The sequence below is a fragment of the Oncorhynchus mykiss genome, chromosome 25 (genome assembly GCF_013265735.2).
Source record: "Oncorhynchus mykiss isolate Arlee chromosome 25, USDA_OmykA_1.1, whole genome shotgun sequence".
Taxonomy (NCBI): Eukaryota; Metazoa; Chordata; class Actinopteri; order Salmoniformes; family Salmonidae; genus Oncorhynchus; species Oncorhynchus mykiss.
The window spans coordinates 36,511,425-36,534,334 of record NC_048589.1 but is presented as its reverse complement, the minus strand read 5'-3'; the positions used below and the strand labels follow the sequence as shown (position 1 = coordinate 36,534,334).

At 43.9% G+C, this 22,910-nt stretch overlaps 2 protein-coding genes across 3 annotated transcripts in view; both read right to left on the bottom strand.

Annotated features, from left to right (window-relative positions):
• Window positions 1-22,910, bottom strand: part of LOC110505847 (ensconsin) — a 448,490-nt gene that overhangs the window by 290,375 nt on the left and 135,205 nt on the right. The window lies entirely within an intron of this gene.
• LOC110504238 (nesprin-1) overlaps window positions 1-22,910 on the bottom strand; it is a 181,794-nt gene that overhangs the window by 96,718 nt on the left and 62,166 nt on the right. For both annotated transcript variants that reach the window (XM_036962622.1, XM_036962623.1), the window contains exons 24-56: window positions 19,763-19,971; window positions 19,437-19,545; window positions 18,730-18,894; window positions 17,948-18,115; window positions 17,045-17,221; window positions 16,081-16,221; window positions 14,679-14,839; window positions 14,223-14,373; window positions 13,738-13,868; window positions 13,303-13,399; window positions 13,035-13,133; window positions 12,107-12,294; window positions 11,761-11,884; window positions 11,421-11,587; window positions 10,090-10,243; window positions 9,734-9,937; window positions 9,180-9,351; window positions 8,796-9,054; window positions 8,492-8,671; window positions 7,833-7,977; window positions 7,470-7,628; window positions 6,777-6,959; window positions 6,444-6,545; window positions 5,986-6,189; window positions 5,541-5,748; window positions 5,119-5,231; window positions 4,692-4,897; window positions 3,988-4,429; window positions 3,464-3,636; window positions 3,244-3,331; window positions 2,816-3,037; window positions 2,404-2,568; window positions 1,673-2,029 (exon numbers count right to left, since the gene is read on the bottom strand). In XM_036962622.1, coding sequence (XP_036818517.1) covers window positions 1,673-2,029; window positions 2,404-2,568; window positions 2,816-3,037; window positions 3,244-3,331; window positions 3,464-3,636; window positions 3,988-4,429; window positions 4,692-4,897; window positions 5,119-5,231; window positions 5,541-5,748; window positions 5,986-6,189; window positions 6,444-6,545; window positions 6,777-6,959; window positions 7,470-7,628; window positions 7,833-7,977; window positions 8,492-8,671; window positions 8,796-9,054; window positions 9,180-9,351; window positions 9,734-9,937; window positions 10,090-10,243; window positions 11,421-11,587; window positions 11,761-11,884; window positions 12,107-12,294; window positions 13,035-13,133; window positions 13,303-13,399; window positions 13,738-13,868; window positions 14,223-14,373; window positions 14,679-14,839; window positions 16,081-16,221; window positions 17,045-17,221; window positions 17,948-18,115; window positions 18,730-18,894; window positions 19,437-19,545; window positions 19,763-19,971 — 5,823 coding nt within the window. The remainder of the gene's footprint in view (window positions 1-1,672; window positions 2,030-2,403; window positions 2,569-2,815; window positions 3,038-3,243; window positions 3,332-3,463; window positions 3,637-3,987; window positions 4,430-4,691; window positions 4,898-5,118; window positions 5,232-5,540; window positions 5,749-5,985; window positions 6,190-6,443; window positions 6,546-6,776; window positions 6,960-7,469; window positions 7,629-7,832; window positions 7,978-8,491; window positions 8,672-8,795; window positions 9,055-9,179; window positions 9,352-9,733; window positions 9,938-10,089; window positions 10,244-11,420; window positions 11,588-11,760; window positions 11,885-12,106; window positions 12,295-13,034; window positions 13,134-13,302; window positions 13,400-13,737; window positions 13,869-14,222; window positions 14,374-14,678; window positions 14,840-16,080; window positions 16,222-17,044; window positions 17,222-17,947; window positions 18,116-18,729; window positions 18,895-19,436; window positions 19,546-19,762; window positions 19,972-22,910) is intronic.

The window sequence follows — 22,910 nt, the reverse complement described above, 5'->3', positions numbered from 1 at the left end:
TGTAAAAAGCAGACATTGAATATCCCTTTGAGCATAGTGAAGTTATTAATTACACTTTGGATGGTGTATCAATACATGCAGTCACTACAAAGATACAAGTGTCCTTACGAACAGTTGCAGGAGAGGAAGAAAACCACTCAAGGATTTTACCATGAGGCCAATGGTGACTTAAAAAAAGTTACAGCTTAATGGCTTTGATAGGAGAAAACTGAGAATGGATCAACAACATTGCAGTTACTCCACAATACTAACCTAAATGATAGAATGAAAAGAAGGAAGCATGTACAGAATAAAAATATCAAAACACATTAATCCTGTTTGCAACAAGGCACTAAAGTAGAACTGCAAAAGATATGGCAAACAAATTAACTGTATGTCCTGAATACAAAGCGTTATGTTTGGGGCAAATCCAACACAACACATCACTGAGTACCACTCTTCATATTTTCAAGCATGGTGGTGGCTACATCATGTTATGAGTATGCTTGTCAACAGCCAGGACTTTTTTATGATAAAAAAATGGAACAGAGCTAAGCACACCAAAATCCTAGAGGAAAACCTGTTTCAGTCTGCTTTCCAACAGACACCGGTAGACAAATTCAACTTTCAGCAGGGCATTAACCTAAAACACAAGGCCAAATATACAATGGAGTTGCTTACCAATACAACATTGAATGTTCCTGAGTGGCCAAGTTACAATTTTGTCTTAAATCGGCTTGAAAATCTATGGCAAGACCTGAAAATGGCTGTCTAGCAATGATCAACAACCAACTTGAGAGAGCTTGAAGAATTTGCAAATCATGTGCATATCTTGAACAATCCAGGTGTGCAAAGCTCATAAGCCCCGTTTTCATTGGCACTTAGAAGTCAACCTAGGTTGCCTAGCTCGAATTGCGTTTCCACTTCCTCCAGAAATGAGAAATTATGGGCTGACTGTTCTCAAAAAAAGTTTATTTGTGTAAAAATGAATGAAGGATCCGGTGGTAATTGTGACATGTCTAACTACTGCAGTATTGCTTCTCCATGTGCTAGCTAACAGCAGCAAGCCCAGACGAGCTAGCTAAACATGGTGCCAGCTTCCAGCAGTGATCAACTGGTTGAAGCATATTAAGTGCTTCACTAGCCAGAATTCTAATCGAGCTGGCACCAGTTGTGAAACTGGGCTATGCTGGCTCGGGTTTCCCTCGACCCAGCTCCAATTTGAGAATTCCATTCGAGCCAGATAGAATTTGTCCCTAATTTTAAGTGCCAGTGGAAATGGGGTTTTAGAGACTTACCCAGAAAGACTCACAGCTGTAATTGCTGCTAAAGGTGATTCTAACACGTATTGATTCAGGGGTGTGAATAATTATGTAAATTATCTATTTCTGTATTTAATTTTCAATAAATGTGCAAATATTTCTGAAAACATGTTTTCACATTGTCATTATGGGGTATTGTGTGTAGATGTGCAAGAGAGAAAAATCGATTTAATCCATTTTTAATTCAGGCTATAACACAATAAAATGTGGAATAAGTCAAGGGGTATGAATAGTTTCTTAAGGCACTGTAGCTCCACCCACTGCCCTGATTGGACCCCTTTGGATCCGTATGATTTCATACTGAGGCTGCATTGAGCCTTTAAACAGTATATATAAGAACATGTATAAGAACACCTACAAATGAGCCTTACCTTTGCAATCTGCCAGCCCTGCACAGCCTCCTCCCTACTGTTTTTCCCCTCTGCATGAGAGAGCCTGTGTCTCCACTCCTGTAGCTGACTGCTAAACTCCTGCAGGTCCACCTCCAGCTGAGCAGCCAAGCAGTTAAACTCCTGTTCGGAGCTGGCGAGTTGGGAGAGAGCAGTCTCCAGGCCTGCCCTGTTCTGCAGTGCCCCGCGCTCCCACTGCTCCCAGGCAGACAGCAGGGCTGCCTCCTCCCTCTCCACTGCCTCAAAGCCCGCGGAGCCAGTGTGGTCCCTCGTTGCAGCCCCACAACGCTGCACCCGGCTCAGACGCTCTCGGCCACGCTGCCTGGAGTCTATCAGCTCCTGAAGTTGAACATGGAACAATGAAACAAGAAACATTCAACTGTTACTGTTACTGCCAACTACGTCAACTGTTGTTAGCTACTGTAACTGACTACGACTGTTATTAGCTAACTGACTATTCTCCATTTGTCACTCTGACGTCCTATAGAGGCTAAACGCAGACTAAGAGAGAGACACATTTCTTTATGTGAGGGTAAAATGTATTTATGATCCTGTGTGCCTCAAATACTGTGAGTTATCTTCTTATTTTCTCATCTATAATGATTACTTTTAAAACGTAGCATTGGACTAAACTATAATAAGCTTCCCTATGATGTGTCAACAAGGGGGTGATGGACATTGAGATACTGTAAGTGATGCTTGAACATCCTCACCTGGACTTTGGCAAGTTTCCTGTTTACAGAGGTGGAGTCTCCTGACAGGTCAGACCAGCGCTGGAGCTCCTCCTTGGCAGAGGCCAGCCAATCATTGAAGTCCCTCACAGCTTCCAGGTAGTGCTCATGCTCTGTCACTCTGTTCTCCATGGCCTGAACCTTACCCTGGGGGATGGACAGCATATAGAGACTGGGTTAGGATGTTTGCCCATAGAGTACACTGTGAACCAGGACTGTTAGGATATTTTCTAGATGCATTAACAAAGTCTGTTTCAACAACCAAACTAGATGGATTACGGCTAATAACACAAAAAGAAAATGGTTTCTACCATTATCGTCAGACTTAATGTTCTTATACAAAGGAGAGACGTATGTACTTAACTGCCATCCTCTAGGAGCAGGGCTTGATTACCTTGACGACAGCGGTAATGTCAGCGAAGTGTGCATTGAGTTCCATTCTCTGCTCTGGTCCAAAGGCCTGGTCACCTGTCTTCTCATGCAGCTCTGCAGCCGTCTCTGTCAGCCTGGCCAGTGGTGCTGCGTGGGCCTCCACGTCAGCCTGGAGGGCTCTGAGACGCTCCAGGAGATAGGCCTTCTCCTTCAGGCCTGGCTGCTGGTCCAGGGCAAGACCCACCTACATTTACATATATCGTTAGATTACGAATACATTTTAGTGATCTAGCGAATGTTCTTATCCAGAGTGACTTACAATCAGTGCATTCAAATAAGGAAGGTAAAACCACCATATATCACAATCAATCAAGTGAAACCTTCAAAATAGCCCATACATGCTAAATCAGTGGTAGTAAGAAAAGACTAGTGCGTTCAGCCGAATCTCACCTCCTGCTCCACAGACTCCATCCACTGCTGCAGCTGCCCCTTACTATCCTGGTAGTTACTCCACTGGGCTACCGTCCATTCCAGACGACTGAGGGAGGATACACACATGTAGAGATTAAACATAAACAGAGGTGATCGATAGATAGATAGATAGATAGATAGATAGATAGATAGATAGATAGATAGATAGATAGATAGGAAATACAACAGTGTACAGTACCTGTGACAACTCATGGAGGTCATGAGCATGCTGGCCCAGGCGTCCTTCAGGTTCTGTAACTGGGAGCAGATGGCCTCCTGTCCCTCCACACTGTGGTGCTTCAGAACCTGTTCGCCCTTCCCTACCGCCATGTTCAGCTTCACCTCACCTTCGCCTTTCATCAACAGGATGTCCTGGGACACACGAAGGAAGATCAAAACAAATCCAATCCAACTTTATTTTAGTTTAGTTGAAGACCTGTTCATCAACCATGGATAACATTGCTCATTGAAATATTGACCTTCAATGCCTCAAGCTATCATATTGCTAAAGACCAAAGTAAGGTGTCTATTTTAGGGCCAATCTGAAATGGCTCCCTATTCCCTATATAGGGCATTACTTTTGTGCAGAGTCAATTAGGGTCATTTTGTCTGACCTGTACCAGAAATGTTATTTTCCAGTTGATATGCCTTTCCAACCCTGCACCAAAATACTTTTATTCAAGGACTATTGAGTTGAGCACACCAATTCTTGATTCTACTAACCTGTACCAGTCCCAGTCTCTTCTCCAGCGTCACCTTGTTCCCCAGGGTACTATTGAGGGTCCCCAGTCGTTCCTTCATCCCGTTTAGCCAGGACCAGGTGCTCTGCAGGGTCTCCTTAAATGCTTCCTGTTCCTGTAGGTTTACCTGGCAGCACCTCAGCCTCTCCCTCACCCTCCGCAGCAGAGCCTGGTGCTGAGACTGCAGCCCTGCAGCCGCCCGCGTCTCGCCACCGTCGCCCCGTCCACCTTCATTCAAGACCTGTGACTCCTGACACAGTCGCTCGAAAGAGTCCCTCTCTTTGAGCACTTCCTGGTGGTATTCCTCCACCCCCTCCAGTGTTGCCTTCTCAAGACCCCTGTGTTTCTCCTCAGGCAGCTCTGAGGTCACCCTCTGCTCCATGTGTTCCAGCCACTGCCTCAGCCTCTTCAGACGCCCCTCAAACCTGACAGACATAGATATTATATCACCATGTCACAGTCAGGGACTCACATCTATGACTGTATTCCTGAGGCCCACTCCTGGGCTTCATGAGTGCGTCTCAATATTATAAAGCTCAAAATTCTAAATTATCTTAGTCCCCCCCCCATCTGTACTGATGTGAAAGAGCAACATCTGGATAGGCCTGGATAAGTTAAGATGAAAGAAAGGAGAGGAGGAAACAAAGTCTCTTTATATTATTGAGATCCATCCCAAGTATATTTTACCCATTGAGTTGTGCAGTGCTGTCCTCCAGGGCCTGCTGGTTGAGTCTACACTGCTCAACATAGCGGTCCCAGTCCTGCTGGATGGAGGAGAGGTGCTGCTGCACCTGGCCAGCACTGGCCTTAGGGAGGTGGAGCAGGAGCTTCTCCCCTTCCTCACACACCTGAGTCAGACGTACCTCCCCGTCCTCCACACGCTCCAGCGCCCCCTAAAGGATAGGAGGTAACATGTCAAGGGAAACACTTGAACAAGATTAAATCTAATCCTGGACAAAAAAAAGCAGACTCAAGGGAAAATGTTAATGAAATAGTTTTTAGTCAAGGCCTAGACTTAATCTGCGTCAAAGAAACCGACCCTAAGCGATTGAGGATTAATAGTATATTTGAGGGTTATGGTTTCTATGGGTTCTATGCTATGTTCGGACTGTACCTTTAGCTTCTGGAGTTTACGCTCCACGATGCTAGTGTCTCCTGATTGGTCAGAGCACTCCTTCACTACCTCCCTCTGCCCAGACAGCCAGCTATGGAACTCCCGAACCAGCTCTACAGAAAAGAGAGAGAGATATCATCATCATCATCATCATCTTATTCATTATATTGTCATTGTCATGGTCCCAGAGCAGTTTAGAATAGACTAGACTACTCCGGGAGTATTTTTACTGCTCTAATTACATAACTAGTTTATAATAGGAATAAGGCACCTGTGGGTTTTGTGATATATGGCCAATATACCACGGCTATGACCAGGCACTTTGCGTTGCGTCGTGTGTAAGAACAGCCCTTAGCCGTGGTATATTGGCCATATACCACGCCTCTTAATTATAACCCCTCTTAGGAACCAGCCATCCTCACCGTTGAAGTGTTTTTGCAGGCCGTGTTGCAGTGAGGCCAGGGTCCTGGAGGAAAGCTGGTTGACAGACTCATAGCCCTTGATAAGGTCAGTGAGTGCACTACCCAGCCCAGCCAGCTCCTCAGAAGGGTACTTCCGACACAGAGTGTTCAGGCTCTCCCTGGTGGAATCTATGCTGCCTTGCTGGTTCTGAAGGTCCTTCTGGAGCTCCTGTTATGCAATTTACATACATACAAATTTAACACATACAACAATAATAATATAAAGAATAACATGTGTGAGCTCTCAGAACAAGAACTTAGTATAGTCGGGAAGAGGGAAAAGGCCTTGTTCAGGAAAGAGTGAGGTGGAAAGCGATGGTGGATGCCCTATGCTCCCAAGGGGGCCAAGAGGACTAAGTCAAGTAAAATCTCAGGTAAAACCTGTTTCAATTCAATGTCTACCTACCTTGACTCTGCAGATGTCCTCTAGGTCAGAGCCAATCGGTGAGCTCGTCAGGGACTGCTCTATGCTCTTCAGCCAATCAGACATTTGGGTAATGTAGTCCTCTAACTGCTTCCTCTGGGAGCTGAAGTCCCTGAGGTTTCCCTTGGCCTGCTCACATAGCTTCTGCACCTGGCTCAGCTTTTTCCTCAGGTCTGCCTCCAGCACCTGAAATAAACACACAGAATATTGATTAGCTCCTGCTGAAGTTGTATGGGGCAAACCAACAGAGGATGAGTTTACCTAAATGTTTTAGATCTATTGTTCATCCATTGCCTACCAATGACTTTAAAATGATCCTAGGGAAACTCACATTGTGTCAGTTAGTTAAAAAGTTGCCCTGAACTTATAGAACTTCAAAGAAGAATTTCCAAAACTATAGATGTCTGAAGTTTGGGCTTCAAACCATTCGTGTGCTGTACCTGTAGTTTGGCGGGAGTGTCCTGGCTACAGTTGAGTTGCTTCAGTTCTGACACTTTCCCTTGCAGGGTCACAAGCTGGTGCTCTTTCTTCCCCATCTCCAACTGGATAGAGAGAGGGGAGGCAAAGAGAGACAACTAGATTTTCTAGTTTAATATAGAGATTGAAAACTTGGGATTTGGCAGCTGCAGGACTGGAACGTCTGAAATTCAGTCCAACTAATTGAACTCAGCAGGTAACAGACCCCGTTTAAGTTCCTCTACTGTTTCCCTTAAATGACAGTAGTAAGGAATATCTTATTTCTGTGAATGTGTGACTCTATCCATGTTTCCTACCTGTAACGCAGAGAGTCTGGTCTCCATTCTCTGACTACCAATCAGGTTATTCAGGCTTTCACTGAGTTCCATCATTGAGCTGTTGGTCCAGCCCTCAATCTCCTCACTGATCTGCTGCACGTCATCCGACAACGCCAGGCTCTGGCTCAGATGCTCAATGTTGTTTTCAATCCTCTCAGACACCTGGAATGTAAAGGGACTAAATCAACCTCTTTAAAATCACAAAAATGTGCGGGCAAAATAAATCACGGGAGAACAAGATTGGTAATAACAGAGATAGACAAACTAAAATACTCATAGATGGAACTTAAGAAACTGTTCCAAAACAGAGAGCAGCGGATGACCTATGCTCCTCACAGAGTAAAAGGGCTGGTTTCCCAGGCCCAGATGAGGCCTTCTCCTGGACAAAAAAAGCATGCTTAAGGGAAAGTGCTTTTTAGTCAAAGACTAGGCTTCCAAAGGGTTTAAGTCAAGTCAAGGATGCTCCTGCCTGACAACACAAAAGGATGCTCCTGTTGCTCCTGCAGCAGCTACTCTTTCTGGGGTCAATTCTTCCTGATGACCTATGGTCTTTACAGTCAGAGTAAAAGGGTCAAGTCAAGTCTGGTCTTTTGGACTCCAATGGCACTATCACTATTGTACCTCTTGTTTTTTATTCAATTGTGTGTGTCCCTATTGTCCATGTAGACTTACCTCGAGCCACTGGTCTACTAGAGTCTGCATGTCTGTCGTCATCAGCTGAGCCTCACAATCTGGGATCTTCTTCAGATCACACAGCAGAAGTTTTCCTTTACTGGAGAACTGGTCCAGCTCACTCTGCTTGGCCAACATCTCTGCCTTCACTGCTTCATGCTGTATCAGTACAGGTGAGAAAACAGTGAAAAAGAAGAGCACATTTTAAAAAAAAAATTAAGTGGTTACTTTTATTTTGAAGTTCAATGTATAATCATAGCAATAATAAGATAATAGCTATTAACTGTGTACTAATGTAAACCTTTTGCATCAATATTGTATGCAGGTTTATACGAGAACTGAGATGAACGTCATTATCCTAACCTTAGCCAGCGATTTTTTGGTCTCCTCGTGGTCTTTCAGAGCCGAGCCGATGTCAGCCTCAGTGTTCTCCATGGTGGCGGCTATGGATGTCCTCAGGTTATGGTATTCTCTCATCAGCTCCACCAGAACACTGCACTGCTCCTGCCTGACAACACACATCTCTTCAAATGACTAAATTGTGGGGTGAAATTGTGCTTCTGGATTTGAATTGTTGAAGTGTTCATATACTCTCTTGCATGAGCTACAGTACGTTAGATCAAATAAAATGGTATTGGTCGTGTACACAGTTTAGCAGGTGTTATGGCTGTGCAGCGAAATGCTTATGTTACTAGCTGCTAACAATGCTGTCAAATGTCAAACAATTCAATGTAAAAAATGAATAAATACATTCAAGAATGGCGGGATGAATCCAAAACAACCCAAATAGCACTGTGGCAGTATCAAAATGCAATCTATACATACGTACACAAGAAATACTAAGGATGATGTGTACAGCAGTAGATATAGCACAGTAAGCTATGTCAAGAATCCAGTATATAAATAAATATCTACACAAGTTTGCTGCTATTTACATGTGTGTGATGAGTTTAGATTGTGATATAAGCAACTATACAAGATCATTTGGTCTTCAACATTTGATGCTGAAGACAGAACCCTACCTGTCAGTTATGAGTCTCTTGGTATCCTCCCAGGTGGTTTCCAAGAGGCTGATTTCCCTGAGAACCTCCCCGGCCAGCTCTGCATCTCTCTGGGCTAGTTGCTGACCCTTGTCCCTGAGCCACTGCTCCTCGTGTTGTTGAGACTGGAGCTCATCCTCCAGCTGGTTAAAGAACCGCAGCCTGGACACCAAAGAAGAAAAGACTGTGTTACAGCCAGCTAGCTATTCACATATCATCCAGAGATGATTTGAAAATGGAACTCATGATTGAAAACACCAAGCACACTGGCCAGAATCCTAGCTACCTCTGCTGCAGGGCGAGTGGGCTGGGTTCTCGCAGGCTCTGGTGGTCCGCCTTCTCCTTGATGTCCTCCACGCTTTTCAACAGCTGTTCCTTCCTCTGTCTGAAGGAGCTCCATAGCACTCCCAGGGCCTCTGCCTCGCTCTGCTTGGTCCCAAGCAGATTCCTCACTGTGTCCAGCTCGCCGCTGAGACCATCAGCAAGCACCCGGCACGACGTCCGGGACCCAGACCCATCCACACCGCTCACCATGTGGAGGTGGCCTTCAATCAAATCAAATCAAATTGTATTTGTAAAGCACATTTCGTAGCAAGGTAGTAACACAATGTGCTTCAGAGGAAAACATACATATAATAAACAATAGATATGAAATAAACAATATAAATACCTTTACAGAGGCTGCTGTCCAGGCCGGCTGCCAGGGTCTCCAGACTGCTGATGTCTGGGATGATGGTCTCCAGTTCTCTCTGTAGTTCCTCCACCCGACCATGGTCCCAGCTCCCTGAACTCTCCACCGTTTGCCTCAAGCCTCGTAGTACCCCCACAGCCGCACCGTGGGTCTGTAAGGGAGGAGGCATAACACAGATGTTTTTATTTTGGGCTCTGACATGTTAAGCAGATTTAACCACTTTTTAATGACTTTCCCAAACCTTTAACCCTAAACTTAACCCAGGTTTTGAAAATGGTTAGGATAATGGTTATGAAAATGGTTATGAAAATGGTTATGAAAATGATCCGGTTATGTTGTAGGTGTCATATGTGTCAAACTCATACAACGGGGGGCCAAGTGTCTGCAGGTATTCACTCATTACTTGTACTTGATTGATGAATTAAGATCACTAATCAGTAAAAAAAACTCCCTCAGCTGGTTCTCTAGGTCTTAAAAAAAGAAACCCGCCATGGAATGAGTTTGACACACCTGTTGTAGGACCTTTTTCTTACCTCCAAGAAGGCCTCCAGCTTCCCCAGGCAGTCCAGCCGGAGCTCAGCCAGCTGCTGGACCTCCAGATAGGGCTGTAGGCTGTTGACCTGTCTCCCCTGGAGGAGCTGAGCATCCTGGGGTTCACACGAGGCACACAGCCCCTCTGTCTGGAGCTCCAAGCTCTCCCTCACACCACTCTGCTTCTGAAGAGCTGCTAGTGTTTCCTACAGCAGACCATACAGGGTACAGAGGGTGACGAGCAGGAGCAAGAGGAGGAAGAGGAGGGGGATGAAGAGGAAGAAAAATAAAAATTAATTTCTTGTAGTAGAACAGTCAGACAAAAAACCATGATTGACCAGTTGACCATGGTTCATACCTTGACTTGGGCCACAGCAGGCTGCAGGTCAGTGATGTTGACCAGGGAGGTTGAGTGGAGGGTGGAGAGGAGGTTCTCAGACCACTGAGAGAACTTCAACAAGGACTGGTCAAACTGCTCCACCTGGAACAGCTGGCTCTGGAGCTCCTTGATTCTATACAGTATACAAATAACAGGAAAATCACATACAGTGAGTGACATGAAAAAGTATTTGCCCCCTTTACAAAAAGTTATGCTTTTAAATCATTTGTCCATAAACATCCTTCCAAGAATCTTGATGATCATCCAAGTGCTTCCAGGTGCTTTTTGGCAAACTTGAGTCACATTTTTGGACGAGATGGGTCCCAATGTTTGGTGAAAACCAAACAATGAATTCTACAGTAAGAAGATCATAACAACGGTCAAGTATGGTTGTGGTAGTGTGATGGGTTGGGGATGTTTTGCTGCCTCAGGACCTGGACGACTTGCCTTAATAGAAGGAACCATGAATTCTGCTCTGTATCAGAGAATTCTACAGGAGAATGTCAGGCCATCCGTCTGTGAGCGGAAGCTGAAGCTGAAGCGCATCTGGGACATGCAGCAAGACAATGATCCAAACACACAGTCAAATTCACATGACAATGGCTAAAAAGCAACCAATTTGAAGTTTTGGAATGGCCTATTCAAAGTCTAGACCTAATCCCAATTGAGATGTTGTGGCAGGATTTGAAAGGAGCAGTTCATGCTTGAAAACCCACAAATCCCGCTGAGTTAAAGCAGTTCTGGATGGAAGAGTGGGCCAAAATTCCTCCACAGCGATGCGAGAGACTGATCAACAACCACAGGAAGTATTTGGTTGCAATCATTGCAGCTAAAGGTGGCACAACCACTTATTTAGTGTAACGGGGCAAATGCTTTTTCACACGGGAGAATTGGGTGTTGCATAACTTTGTTAATTAAATTAATAAAATACGTTTTTGTAAACTCAGGTTCCCTTTATCTAATATTAGGTTTTGGTTGAAGATCTGATGACATTCAGTATTGAAAATATGCAAACATAGAGAAAATCTGAAAGGGCTCCAATACTTTTTCACACCACTGTACCTCTACAATGCTGTGTGCTGTCAGTACCAGTAAGACGTAATTAAGTTGGAAATGTGATGTGACCAAAACAACTTGATTTGGAAGATGTACAGGATCCATTTGCCAACAATGAGGGTCAGACTGGAATGAGGTATGTGAGCTCTGGTCAACAGCAGTGCACTACATAGTATAGTAATGTTGGAAGCAGCCTGACTGAATCAATGTGTTACTGCTGAACCGAGTGACACACACACCATCTTCTGACTGACCTGTGAGGGATGAGTTCATTCTGGGAGTTCCATCTCTTCTTCAGCTGCTCTAGGTCATCACTGAGCTGCCTTGCCTTCTCCTCTGGGGCGGTGGGGTACAGGGATGTCCCTGAGGCCACCAGGCCATCATGGAGGGGCTCCAGCGACACCACCTCAGACTGCAAGTTCTACAGAAGATAAGCTTTTGTTGAGCATCTATGCCAGCAAGCCTTGATAAAAACACTTTCAATGGAGAATCTTCAGGCTTAATCTATGTCTCGGAAACTGTCCCTAAATGCATATGGAAGCTCTGCAGGATCAGTCCAGGAACATGGATTGAAAATTGAAGAATTTACAGTACCTGCAGGTCCTGCAGCTCACTCTCCAGCTTGGTTTTATCTGCAGGCAGGCAATGGCTCTCAGGTTTGGATGTAGACTCACATCTCTCCAAGCAGGATACAAAGCTAGAACGATCCTTCTCATACCTGAAATAAAGTATCCAAGTTTAAGAACAAGACGGGCACTTCAAAAACAAATGTTTTACATCAATATTTCCCAGCTGAAGGGCCGGTTTCCCGGATCCACATTAAGCCTTGACTAAAAATAACTTTAGATCAAGGTTCTTTAGATGCTTTAGTCCAGCACTAGGCATAATGTGTGCCGGGGCAACCAGACCAAAATGTCTCCCTCCAGCCTAGCCTTCCTACTTTTGCCATAGAGACAGCACTTTCTCCAGTGTGTTCTGTTTTTCTTTGGCCTGCCCTAGACTCTGGTCATAGCTGGTCTGTAGAGCTGCCACGGCCCTCTCAGCCTGCTCCCTGTCACTGAGTCTACGTGCCCCAGCAGACAGGGGCAACAAGGCTGCCTTCAGGCTCTCCAAGCTCTGGGACACATCCTAGGGGGATAAATCACAGAATTAAATACATTTGACTAATACAACACTATATACAAGATTACCCAAACTCAGTAATGGAATCAGATTACTTTTGGATTACTTTCGCTTTAAGAGTCATTAGAAGAAGACTACAAGGATCCATGAACACATTTGATTTGGACTTGGACTTGTGGTCAGACTTGCTCAGGTGGAACAAACTTAAACTAGCGCCTTTTTCAATTATAAATTGAATGTCATTGAGAAAACAGAATGGTGTCATATTGCATTTTTCACAAACATCTTTGCTGAATTTAAAAGCAATCCAAGAAGCAATCAACTAATTTTTCTAAATTATATGTAATCTGATTACAATAGTTTTGCTGATAATGTAACTGATTACAGTTACAGTTTTTTTTGTAATCAGATTACATGTAACCAATAACATGTAACCAGTAACTCCCCAACCCTGACTATTTATTATGTACTATATAGCTCTATAAAGACAACAGTATTGAAAAAACAGCAAGACAATATCGTCAATAAAATGTCAGAACATCATTCGTGAAAGCGTGCCATGGAGACATTGTAAATGTACAACCTTAAAGTTTAAAATGTGTATCTCCAAGAACAGAAAACAGTAGAAGGAACCCATTGTGGCCTTATGTCTGACATGAAATTAGGAAAACGAAGTAGCCTAAGCAAGTCATTAAATAAGTAGTTGTCAATACATCGTAATGACGAAACCAGAGAGAAAGACATACCATGTGGTTCTGGAGACATTTGTAGGTCTCTGACGAGGAGGTACAGGAAGTGACAGGATGGTCCAGTTTCTTATGGAGATCACCAAGTGTTGTTTTGGCCTTCAAATAACATAATTCCGACAATCATTGATTTTGACATTCATAATTTCCTCTAACACTTCTAAGGGTTATTTTCATTGGTTCCAGTAGCGACGTATAGCTAGTGGTAATTCCTCTCGTTCTCCCGAGGTTACTCGAGAATAAACCAAAGTCTTTATTTCAGTCGTACCTCTTCCAGGCTGGTGTTGAAGCGGTGCTGTGTGGAGGAGCTCTCCTGCAGCAGTCCTTCTAGCTGCTCCACACTCTCCCTGAGCTCCTCCCAGTATCTGCAGATGAAAAGATAACACTCAGCAACTTTTGGTAGCACAAAGCAAAATAGCCTTGCATAGATAAAACACATAGTAACTGGATTGTCCAGCACAAGACCTCAATATACAGTATTATGACTAACTTTAACATGCAGTATATAATGCAATGAATTATTAACCCTGCAAAAAAAGAAATGTAGTTAAAACCATCGGTAAATACATTCATTTACATTACATCAACATTTCTGTCATTTAGCAGATGCTCTTATCCAGAGAAATGTACATTTCCATTACATGTACATGTTTACAGTCAGGGCATTCAACTAAGGTAGGTAAAAACATCCACACGTCAGTACCTGCCGATCTGGGTGAGCCGAGCCTTGATACGGGCTGCCTCCCCAGAGGAGATGAACTGGGCCAGGGCCTGGGAGTGGGCCTCTAGCTGGGATAACACCTCTGCCTTGTCCCCCAGCTCCACACCCACGGCCTGGGAGGAGGGAGGAGGATAAAGATGGTTACCTAATACTGTTGTTTTTTTTGTCAGATCATTTTTGTAAGCAAGTTTTAATGGTTTAAAGGTTCAATGATTGAGTCATTCAAGTTATTAAGGTATGAGTGATCTGTTGGAATGAGCTACCTTGATTTGATCACTGATTTGAGTCAAAGATGGAAAATCTTGTAAATCATCAACATGTTGTGCATACTGTCTAGATGTTGTGCATACTGTCTAGATGTTGTGCATACTGTCTAGATGTTGTGCATACTGTCTAGATGTTGTGCATACTGTCTAGAGAAAATGTGGTAGAACATATAAAGGAAATGCAGAGGTGGCTGACAGTACCTTTACTGTGTTGATCTGTTGTCCAAGTGGAGCAGCAGAACTCTTTAGAGCGTCCATTTCTTTCTCTTTCTCAGAGATCCACGAGGAGAAGGCCTCAAACTCTGTCCCAAACCGAGTCCACTGATTCTTCATCCCATCAAGAGCCTTGGTGCTAGAAAAGAGTGCGACTAATTGAGTTTATCACAAAACTGGGTAGCTAAACAACACAACAAAGAGTTCCGAGTCCATATTCATAGTGTCTGAGAGTAGAAGTGCTGATCTAGGATCAGGTCCTCCCTCTCCATGTAATGTTTTTCATTATGATCTAAAAGGCTAAACTGATCCTAGATCAACACTCCTAATCTGAGACGTTTTATGAATAAAGGCTCAGATTAGATTCTCGACTAGGAGGAAGCGGAGCAGGAGGAGGAGGAGGAGCAGGAGGAGAAGGAGGGAGAGAGGAGGTGTTGTATTTACTCTTTCTTGAGGCCAGCCTCCACTTTGTCCAGCTGTTCGCTGAGGGAGCGGGCTTGCTCCAGTAGCAAGGTGGTGTTCTTTGGGCCAAGCTGGATCTCTGCTGCTTTCCTCAACAGGGTGTTCACCATGCAGGCTTCTGCTTCACTCTGCTTTAAAAGCACCTGTTATGACAACGGAGAATGTGAGAGTCAGAATGTCACTGACACTTTGTGATATGACTAGGTTGAATTATTCTTGAAAGGTTTTAAAATCTTAATTTCACATCTCAATATCTAGCCTGAATAGCAAACCTTGAAAGATAAAGGCACGATAAGGTGCCTAAATCACCCAAATATACACTTGATGGGAGAATTGATCACTGATCACTGCACCTGTACATAGCTCATCTGTAAATAGGCCATCCAATCTACCTCATCCCCATACTATATTTATTTATCTTGCTCCTTTGCACCCCAGTATCTCAACTTGCACATTCATCCTCTGCACATCCTACCATTCTTGATTGCTATATTGTAATTACTTTGCCACCATGGCATTTATTGCCTTACCTCCCTTATCCTACCTCATTTGCACACATTGTATATAGACTTTTTCTACTGTATTATTGACTGTACGTTTGTTTATTCCATGTCTAACTCTGTGTCATTGTATGTTTCGAACTGCTTTTCTTTATCTTGTTCAGGTCTCAGTTGTAAATGAGAACTTGTTCTCAACTTGCCTACCTGGTTAAATAGAAGGTGAAATAACATTAAAAAAAAATTAAAAAATTGCTATTGGCTCCTTGATTTGTTGCTAGAACTTCCCAGATTACGTTTTGCCGTTGCCACGACAACATCACAGCACCTATTTGCCTTGCTGTGGCAGAGCTGCTGTCCCCGACGTAATGTTTTCGGCCCCCTCTCCCGCCACACTCCCTGTCCCCTTGAGGTTCTCTGCCTGTGTGTGCACAGTTACTGTGACTTCTGTTGCACAGACAGCTTCTCCCTCCCTTATTTGTGGCAGTGGGAAAAGTCACAAAATTCTATGAAACCCCCCCCCCTCCAAAAAAAACACAGAGTCAAATCTCCCCAAAGGCAGCCTGAAAAGTAGTGGAATTTGGCGCAAGACTCTTTCACCAATAAAGTCACCAGAGGGGTCTGAAAACTCGCTATACAAAGACACTAAATTGCCAACACTGGATGGGATTCCGTGCATCTACATGCTTCTACATCTGCATTGCTTGCTGTTTGGGGTTTTAGGATGGGTTTCTGTATAGCACTTTGTGACATTGGCTGAGGTAAAAAGGGCTTTATAAATACATTTGATTGATTGATTGATTCCAACAGCCCTGCCAACTGTCAAGTATCATTCAAAAGTGTCAACTGTCACACTAACATGTTCACTAAATTCACTTCTCACTCACCCTGGCCTGGTCCAGTTCAGTAGCCAGGCTCTCTGGGCTGCTAAAGTTCAGGTCTCTGTCCATGACAGAGAACGCCCTGGTAACAAACTCCTGCACTGTCCTCTGCTGGCTGTCAAACTCCTGCCACGAAGAAAGAGTCACCTGGGGACAAATGGGGACATTCAATACACAGATTAATACCATGACACCTGGGGACAAATGGGGACATTCAATACACAGATGAATACCATGACACCTGGGGACAAATGGGGACATTCAATACACAGATTAATACCATGACACCTGGGGACAAACACAGATAATTGATCACAGATAATAAACACATGTACAGATGGACAAACGGGGACATTGACTACACAGATAATACACAGAGGAACACATGGGGACATTCAGTACACAGATAATACACAGATGAACACATGGGGACATTCAGTACACAGATAATACACAGTGAAACACATGGGGACATTCAGTACACAGATAATACACAGAGGAACACATGGGGACATGCAGTACACAGACAATACACAGAGGAACACATGGGGACATTGAGTACAAAGACAATACACAGTGGAGCACATGGGGACATTTAGTACACAGACAATACACAGAGGAACACATGGGGACATTCAGTACACAGACAATACACAGAGGAACACATGGGGACATTGATCAACACCTTGATATGTTCTGTACTGTTACATCTTCATCTTAGACAGGTCAGCTTCATCTTAGACTACTAAGACCACAACAAAAGACATCAGCTAATGGGGCGATTTCCCTGACACATATTAAGCCTAGTCCTGGACTATGAACCATTTTAAATACAGGATCTTATTTAACATACATTTTTGTCCAGGAATGACCTTAATCTATGTCTAGGAAACTGACCCTAAAGCACTGGAATTCCAAGCAAGAGGAATTCCAATAACCCCAGACAGTACATTCTGGTGAGAGAGCTCACCTCTAACTCCTGCTCCTGTGAGTCCATGGTGTGGTCCATATTGCTGAGTGTTGTCTCCAGACTCTGCAGGTCCAGCTGTAAGGTCTCCCCCAGCCCCTCCTCAGCCTGTAGCTGACGGCCCCTGGTGATCTGCTGCTGCACATCCTTCCTCTTCATACGCAGACGCTTCAGCTGTTGCTGCAGGCAAGAGAGAGGAGACAAGCAACGTGTTTGGTGTTTGGATCTCATTTAGAAGCTGTAAACATCATATAGTGTATTACTTTTTGACTGTTCATTATGACGTTATACACATATATATATATTTTTTACAACCACAAAAAGCATCATTTTCTTTCATGAATACAATATAAAGCTCCATATCAATGTTTGTTGCCTCAACTCAATTATTTAACATTGCAGAAACCTTTGAGAATAGATCAATCTAATCTAAATTAAAAAATGACAATAAAATGACATAACAATAGTGAGGCTATATACAGGGGGTACCGGTACCGAGTCAATGTGCGGGGGTACAGGTTAGTCAAGGTCATTTGTAAAGTGACTACACATAGATAATAAACAGCGAGTAGCAGCAGTGTAAAACAAGGGGAAGTGGGGGTCAATGTAAATAGTCCGGGTGGCCATTTGATGAATTGTTCAGCAGTCTTATGGCTTGGGGGTAGAAACTGTTAAGGAGCCTTTAGGTTCAAGACTTGGAGCTCTGGTATCGCTTGCCTTGTGGTAGCAGAGAGAACAGTCTATGACTTGGGTGACTGGAGTGTTTGAAAAATGTTTGGGCCTTCCTCTGACCCAGTATAGTATATATGTCCTGGATGTCAGGAAGCTTGGCCCTGGGCCGTACGCACTACCCTCTGTAGCGCCTTACAGTCAGATGCCAATCAGTTCCACTCCAGTCCGACTTACCTGGTGAACCTGGAGCAATTGCTGGGCCTCCCTGACGGTCTCAGAGTCCAGTATCCTGGTCACCTCCAGGTGTACCTCCTGCTGACCCTGCACCAGCTCATCCAGTGCACCACGCACCTCCTCCCTGAACTGCACACAGTCCCCCACCGCCAGCACCACCTTCTCAGACTGGGAGACAAGAACACAGAGGAAAGAAATTACATTCAGCAACTCTCAAAAACAATATAGAGAAAAAGGAAACGCTATCACCACCGTTTTCAAACCAAGGTAGATTAACACTGGAACCAACTGAATATGAAAACTGTTTTTTAACTCTTGGCAGGACAATTGATTCATAAATCTATATTTTATTGTAAAAACCAACTAGTATACAACAAATGGCTTTTTCAGGCAGGGAGACAACACAGTGGAAAATGATACGGCCTCACTTAGTGATACGACATACCAACGATCCTAACATCACCCTTAAGAGACATAACAGTGGACTGACAATCCAAAGACAGAGGGAGTGTGGCATTGTGGGTACAAGAGAACAGAAAAGACTGGCACCCAGGCTAGCCATCTAATGCTGTTATTCTTCTGACTGTGTGTCCTGGTGAGCAGGTAAGGATGAGAGTATGCTTCAGTGCTCGCAAGCTTATTTCAAACACTTTTATCATCTTGATTGTCCATATTATGTTGATCGGAAATGTGTCTTCTACTCTGCTCTCAACCCTCCCCTACAACACACAAATATATTTGGGAGGAGCACAGTGTCAGCTGCAGTCCCAGTCTTTCCTTACCTCAGTGAGATAGGAGAGGAGGCCCTTGAAGTTGGTGGAAAGTTTATTGATTGCCCCAGCCTGACTCTGTGCATCCGTCTCGGAGCAGATCTCTATCAGCACAGCCAGCCGGGACTTCAGCCAGCCCAGGTTCCCCTCCTGCAGCTCTGCATCGTTCCTCAGCTCCTGGAGAGGGGAGAGCGGGGAGTGGCATAAGTTATCAAGCTTACCTAAGTCTGTGATAGCCTCAAATCTATGTTGTATGTACTGAAGCCAACTCTATTGTTGCCATGCACCATAAAGTAAGAGCTGTGGGTTAACAAGGTGCAGACCAATGGCACATAAACTCTATATTGCTCCCAGTGATTTACTGGAGAACCATGACATGTGACGATAGCTGCCTTCAGGACATACAGTATGGATACGAGGCTAGATCAGTGATAGCTGCCTTCAGGACATACAGTATGGATACGAGGCTAGGTCAAAGATAGCTGGCTTCAGGACATACAGTATGGATACGAGGCTAGGTAAAAGATAGCTGGCTTCAGGACATACAGTATGGATACGAGGCTAGGTCAAAGATAGCTGGCTTCAGGACATACAGTATCGATATGAGGCTAGATCAGTGATAGCTGCCTTCAGGACATACAGTATGGATACGAGGCTAGGTCTGTGAAATCTCTACCTTGTCTAACACACAGAGCATGAGGGATTCCCATCATACTTACTGTGATGGTGGCCTTGACCTGTCCGTGCTTGCTGGGGTCGTTGGCTCTGTTCCTGAGCAGTCTGAGTTGGCTCTCTTTAGACGAAAGCCAGGCTGACAACTCGGAGAACCTGGGATGAACATGGGCAAAGTATGATCATACTGTATAGCCATCTAATATTTCAGTTTTCATTAGGTTAAAAAGGATTGGTGGTGTGTCATTAGTCAGTGCATCAATGTGGATAGTGAGTGACTAAGAAAACAAAAAAAACTATATGTTATGTTAACAATGATACAAATCATGATTGTGACAGTCTTGAATCAGTATCATTTGTGAGGCCTTGTTACCTGGTGTTAAACTCCTCCCACTTATCAGGGTGCTGCATCAGATTGTGATGGGTGCTATCTATCTCCTCCCAGAGCTCAGAGTAGGCCTTCTTAGAGCTGTCCAGGGTCTGGTGGGCTGGGTTGCTGTCTGGAAGCTTCTGACACAGTTCCTCTATCAGTTGTAGTTTCTTCTCACACAGAGACTGAGGACCCTTCTCCCTGAAGAAGTCCTGCAGGACGGTAAAGGTACATCGTTCATGTGACAAACTCTCTCACAGGGAGACATCAAGTGCTAAATTAATCTAATTGCTTTTCGGAAATATGCACTGCGGACCAGCACAGTGACTGTCATGGTACCAGGCTAGGGGTCCCCACACATTCTCTACATGGGCTAGATCAGGTATTCCCAAACTGGGGTACACGTACCCCCAGGGGTACACGCAATGCTGTCAGGGGTACGCCAAATAAATACAGTGGGGCAAAAAAGTATTTAGTCAGCCACCAATTGTGCAAGTTCTCCCACTTAAAAAGATGAGAGAGGCCTGTAATTTTCATCATAGGTACACTTCAACTATTAACAGACAAAATGAAGGTAAAAAATCCAGAAAATCACATTGTAGTATTTTTTATGAATTTATTTGCAAATTATGGTGGAAAATAAGTATTTGTATTGTATGATTTTTTAATTCAACCTGAAGGATCTGGAGAAGGTCTGTATGGAGGAGTGGGCCAAAATCCCTGCTGCAGTGTGTGCAAACCTGGTCAAGAACTACAGGAAACGTATGATCTCTGTAATTGCAAACAAATGTTTCTGTACCAAATATTAAGTTCTGCTTTTCTGATGTATCAAATACTTACAGTGGGGCAAAAACGTATTTAGTCAGCCACCAATTGTGCAAGTTCTCCCACTAAAAAGATGAGAGAGGCCTCTAATTTTCATCATAGGTACACTTCAACTATGGCAGACAAAATGAGAAAAAAATCCAGAAAATCACATTGTAGTATTTTTTATGAATTTATTTGCAAATTATGGTGGAAAATAAGTATTTGGTCAAAAAAAAAGTATTATATACCCTTTGTTGGCAATGACAGAGGTCAAACGTTTTCTGTAAGTTTTCACAAGGTTTTCACACACTGTTGCTGGTATTTTGGCCCATTCCTCCATGCAGATCTCCTCTAGAGCAGTGATGTTTTGGGGCTGTTGCTGGGCAACACAGACTTTCAACTCCCTCCAAAGATTTTCTATGGGGTTGAGATCTGGAGACTGGAGACTGGCTAGGCCACCTTGAAATGCTTCTTACGAAGCCACTCCTTCGTTGCCCAGGCGGTGTGTTTGGGATCATTGTCATGCTGAAAGACCCAGCCACATTTCATCTTCAATGCCCTTGCTGATGGAAGGAGGTTTTCACTCAAAATCTCACGATACATGGCCCCATTCATTCTTTCCTTTACACGGATCAGTCGTCCTGGTCCCTTTGCAGAAAAACAGCCCCAAGGCATGATGTTTCCACCCCCATGCTTCACAGTAGGTATGGTGTTCTTTGGATGCAACTCAGCATTCTTTGTCCTCCAAACACGACGAGTTGAGTTTTTACCAAAAAGTTATATTTTGGTTTCATCTGACCATATGACATTCTCCCAATCTTCTTCTGGATCATCCAAATGCTCTCTAGCAAACAGATAGGCCTGGACAGGCCTGGACATGTCCTGGCTTAAGCAGGGGGACACGTCTGGCACTGCAGGATTTGAGTCCCTGGCGGCGTAGTGTGTTACTGATGGTAGGCTTTGTTACTTAGGTCCCAGCTCTCTGCAGGTCATTCACTAGGTGCTCACCGTTCTTCTGATCATTTTGACCCCACGGGGTGAGATCTTGCATGGAGCCCCAGATCGAGGGAGATTATCAGTGGTCTTGTATGTCTTCCATTTCCTAATAATTGCTCCCACAGTTGATTTATTCAAACCAAGCTGCTTACCTATTGCAAATTCAGTCTTCCCAGCCTGGTGCAGGTCTACAATTTTGTTTCTGGTGTCCTTTGACAGCTCTTTGGTCTTGGCCATAGTGGAGTTTGGAGTGTGACTGTTTGAGGTTGTGGACAGGTGTCTTTTATACTGATAACAAGTTTAAACAGGTGCCATTAATACAGGTAACGAGTGGAGGACAGAGGAGCCTCTTAAAGAAGAAGTTACAGGTCTGTGAGAGCCAGAAATCTTGCTTGTTTGTAGGTGACCAAATACTTATTTTCCACCATAATTTGCAAATAAATTCATAAAAAATCCTACAATGTGATTTTCTGGCTTTTTTTCTCTCATTTTGTCATAGTTGAAGTGTACCTATGATGAAAATTATAGGCCTCTCTCATCTTTTTAAGTGGGAGAACTTGCACAATTGGTGGCTGACTAAATACTTGTTTGCCGCACTGTATGTCATGCAATAAAATGCAAATTCATTACTTAAAAATCATACAAAGTGATTTTCTGGATTTTTGTTTTAGATTCCATCTCTCACAGTTGAAGTGTACCTATGATCAAAATTACAGACCTTTACATGCTTTGTAAGTAGGAAAACCTGCAAAATCGGCTGTGTCTCAAATACTTGTTCTCCCCACTGTATATTCAATGTGCGGGACAAAATTGAGGCTATGATTAAGAAGTTAGAGCTCTTCTCTGTCTGCATTAACAAGGACAGCACACAGGTCTTTCCATCATTATATGAGTTTTTGTGTGCAAATTAACTCAAGCTTACCGACAATGTCAAATGTGACATAGAGAAGCTCCTGAGTGAGTTGGGTGCGCAATTAAGCAGGTACTTTCCCGAAACGGACTAGTCATACAACTGGATTCGTTATCCCTTTCATGCCCTGCCTCCAGTCCACTTACCGATATCTGAACAAGAGAGACTCATTGAAATTGCAACAAACGGTTGTGAAAATTGAATTTAATCAGAAGCCACTGACAGATTTCTGGATTGGGCTGCACTCAGAGTATCCTGCCTTGGCAAATCGCGCTGTTAAGACACTGATGCCCTTTGCAACCGCGTACCTATGTGAGGGTGGACTCTCGGCCCTCACTAGCATGAAAACTAAATACAGACACAGGCTGTGTAGAAAATGATTTAAGATTGAGACTCTCCAATACAACCCAACATTGCAGAGTTATGAGCATCCTTTCA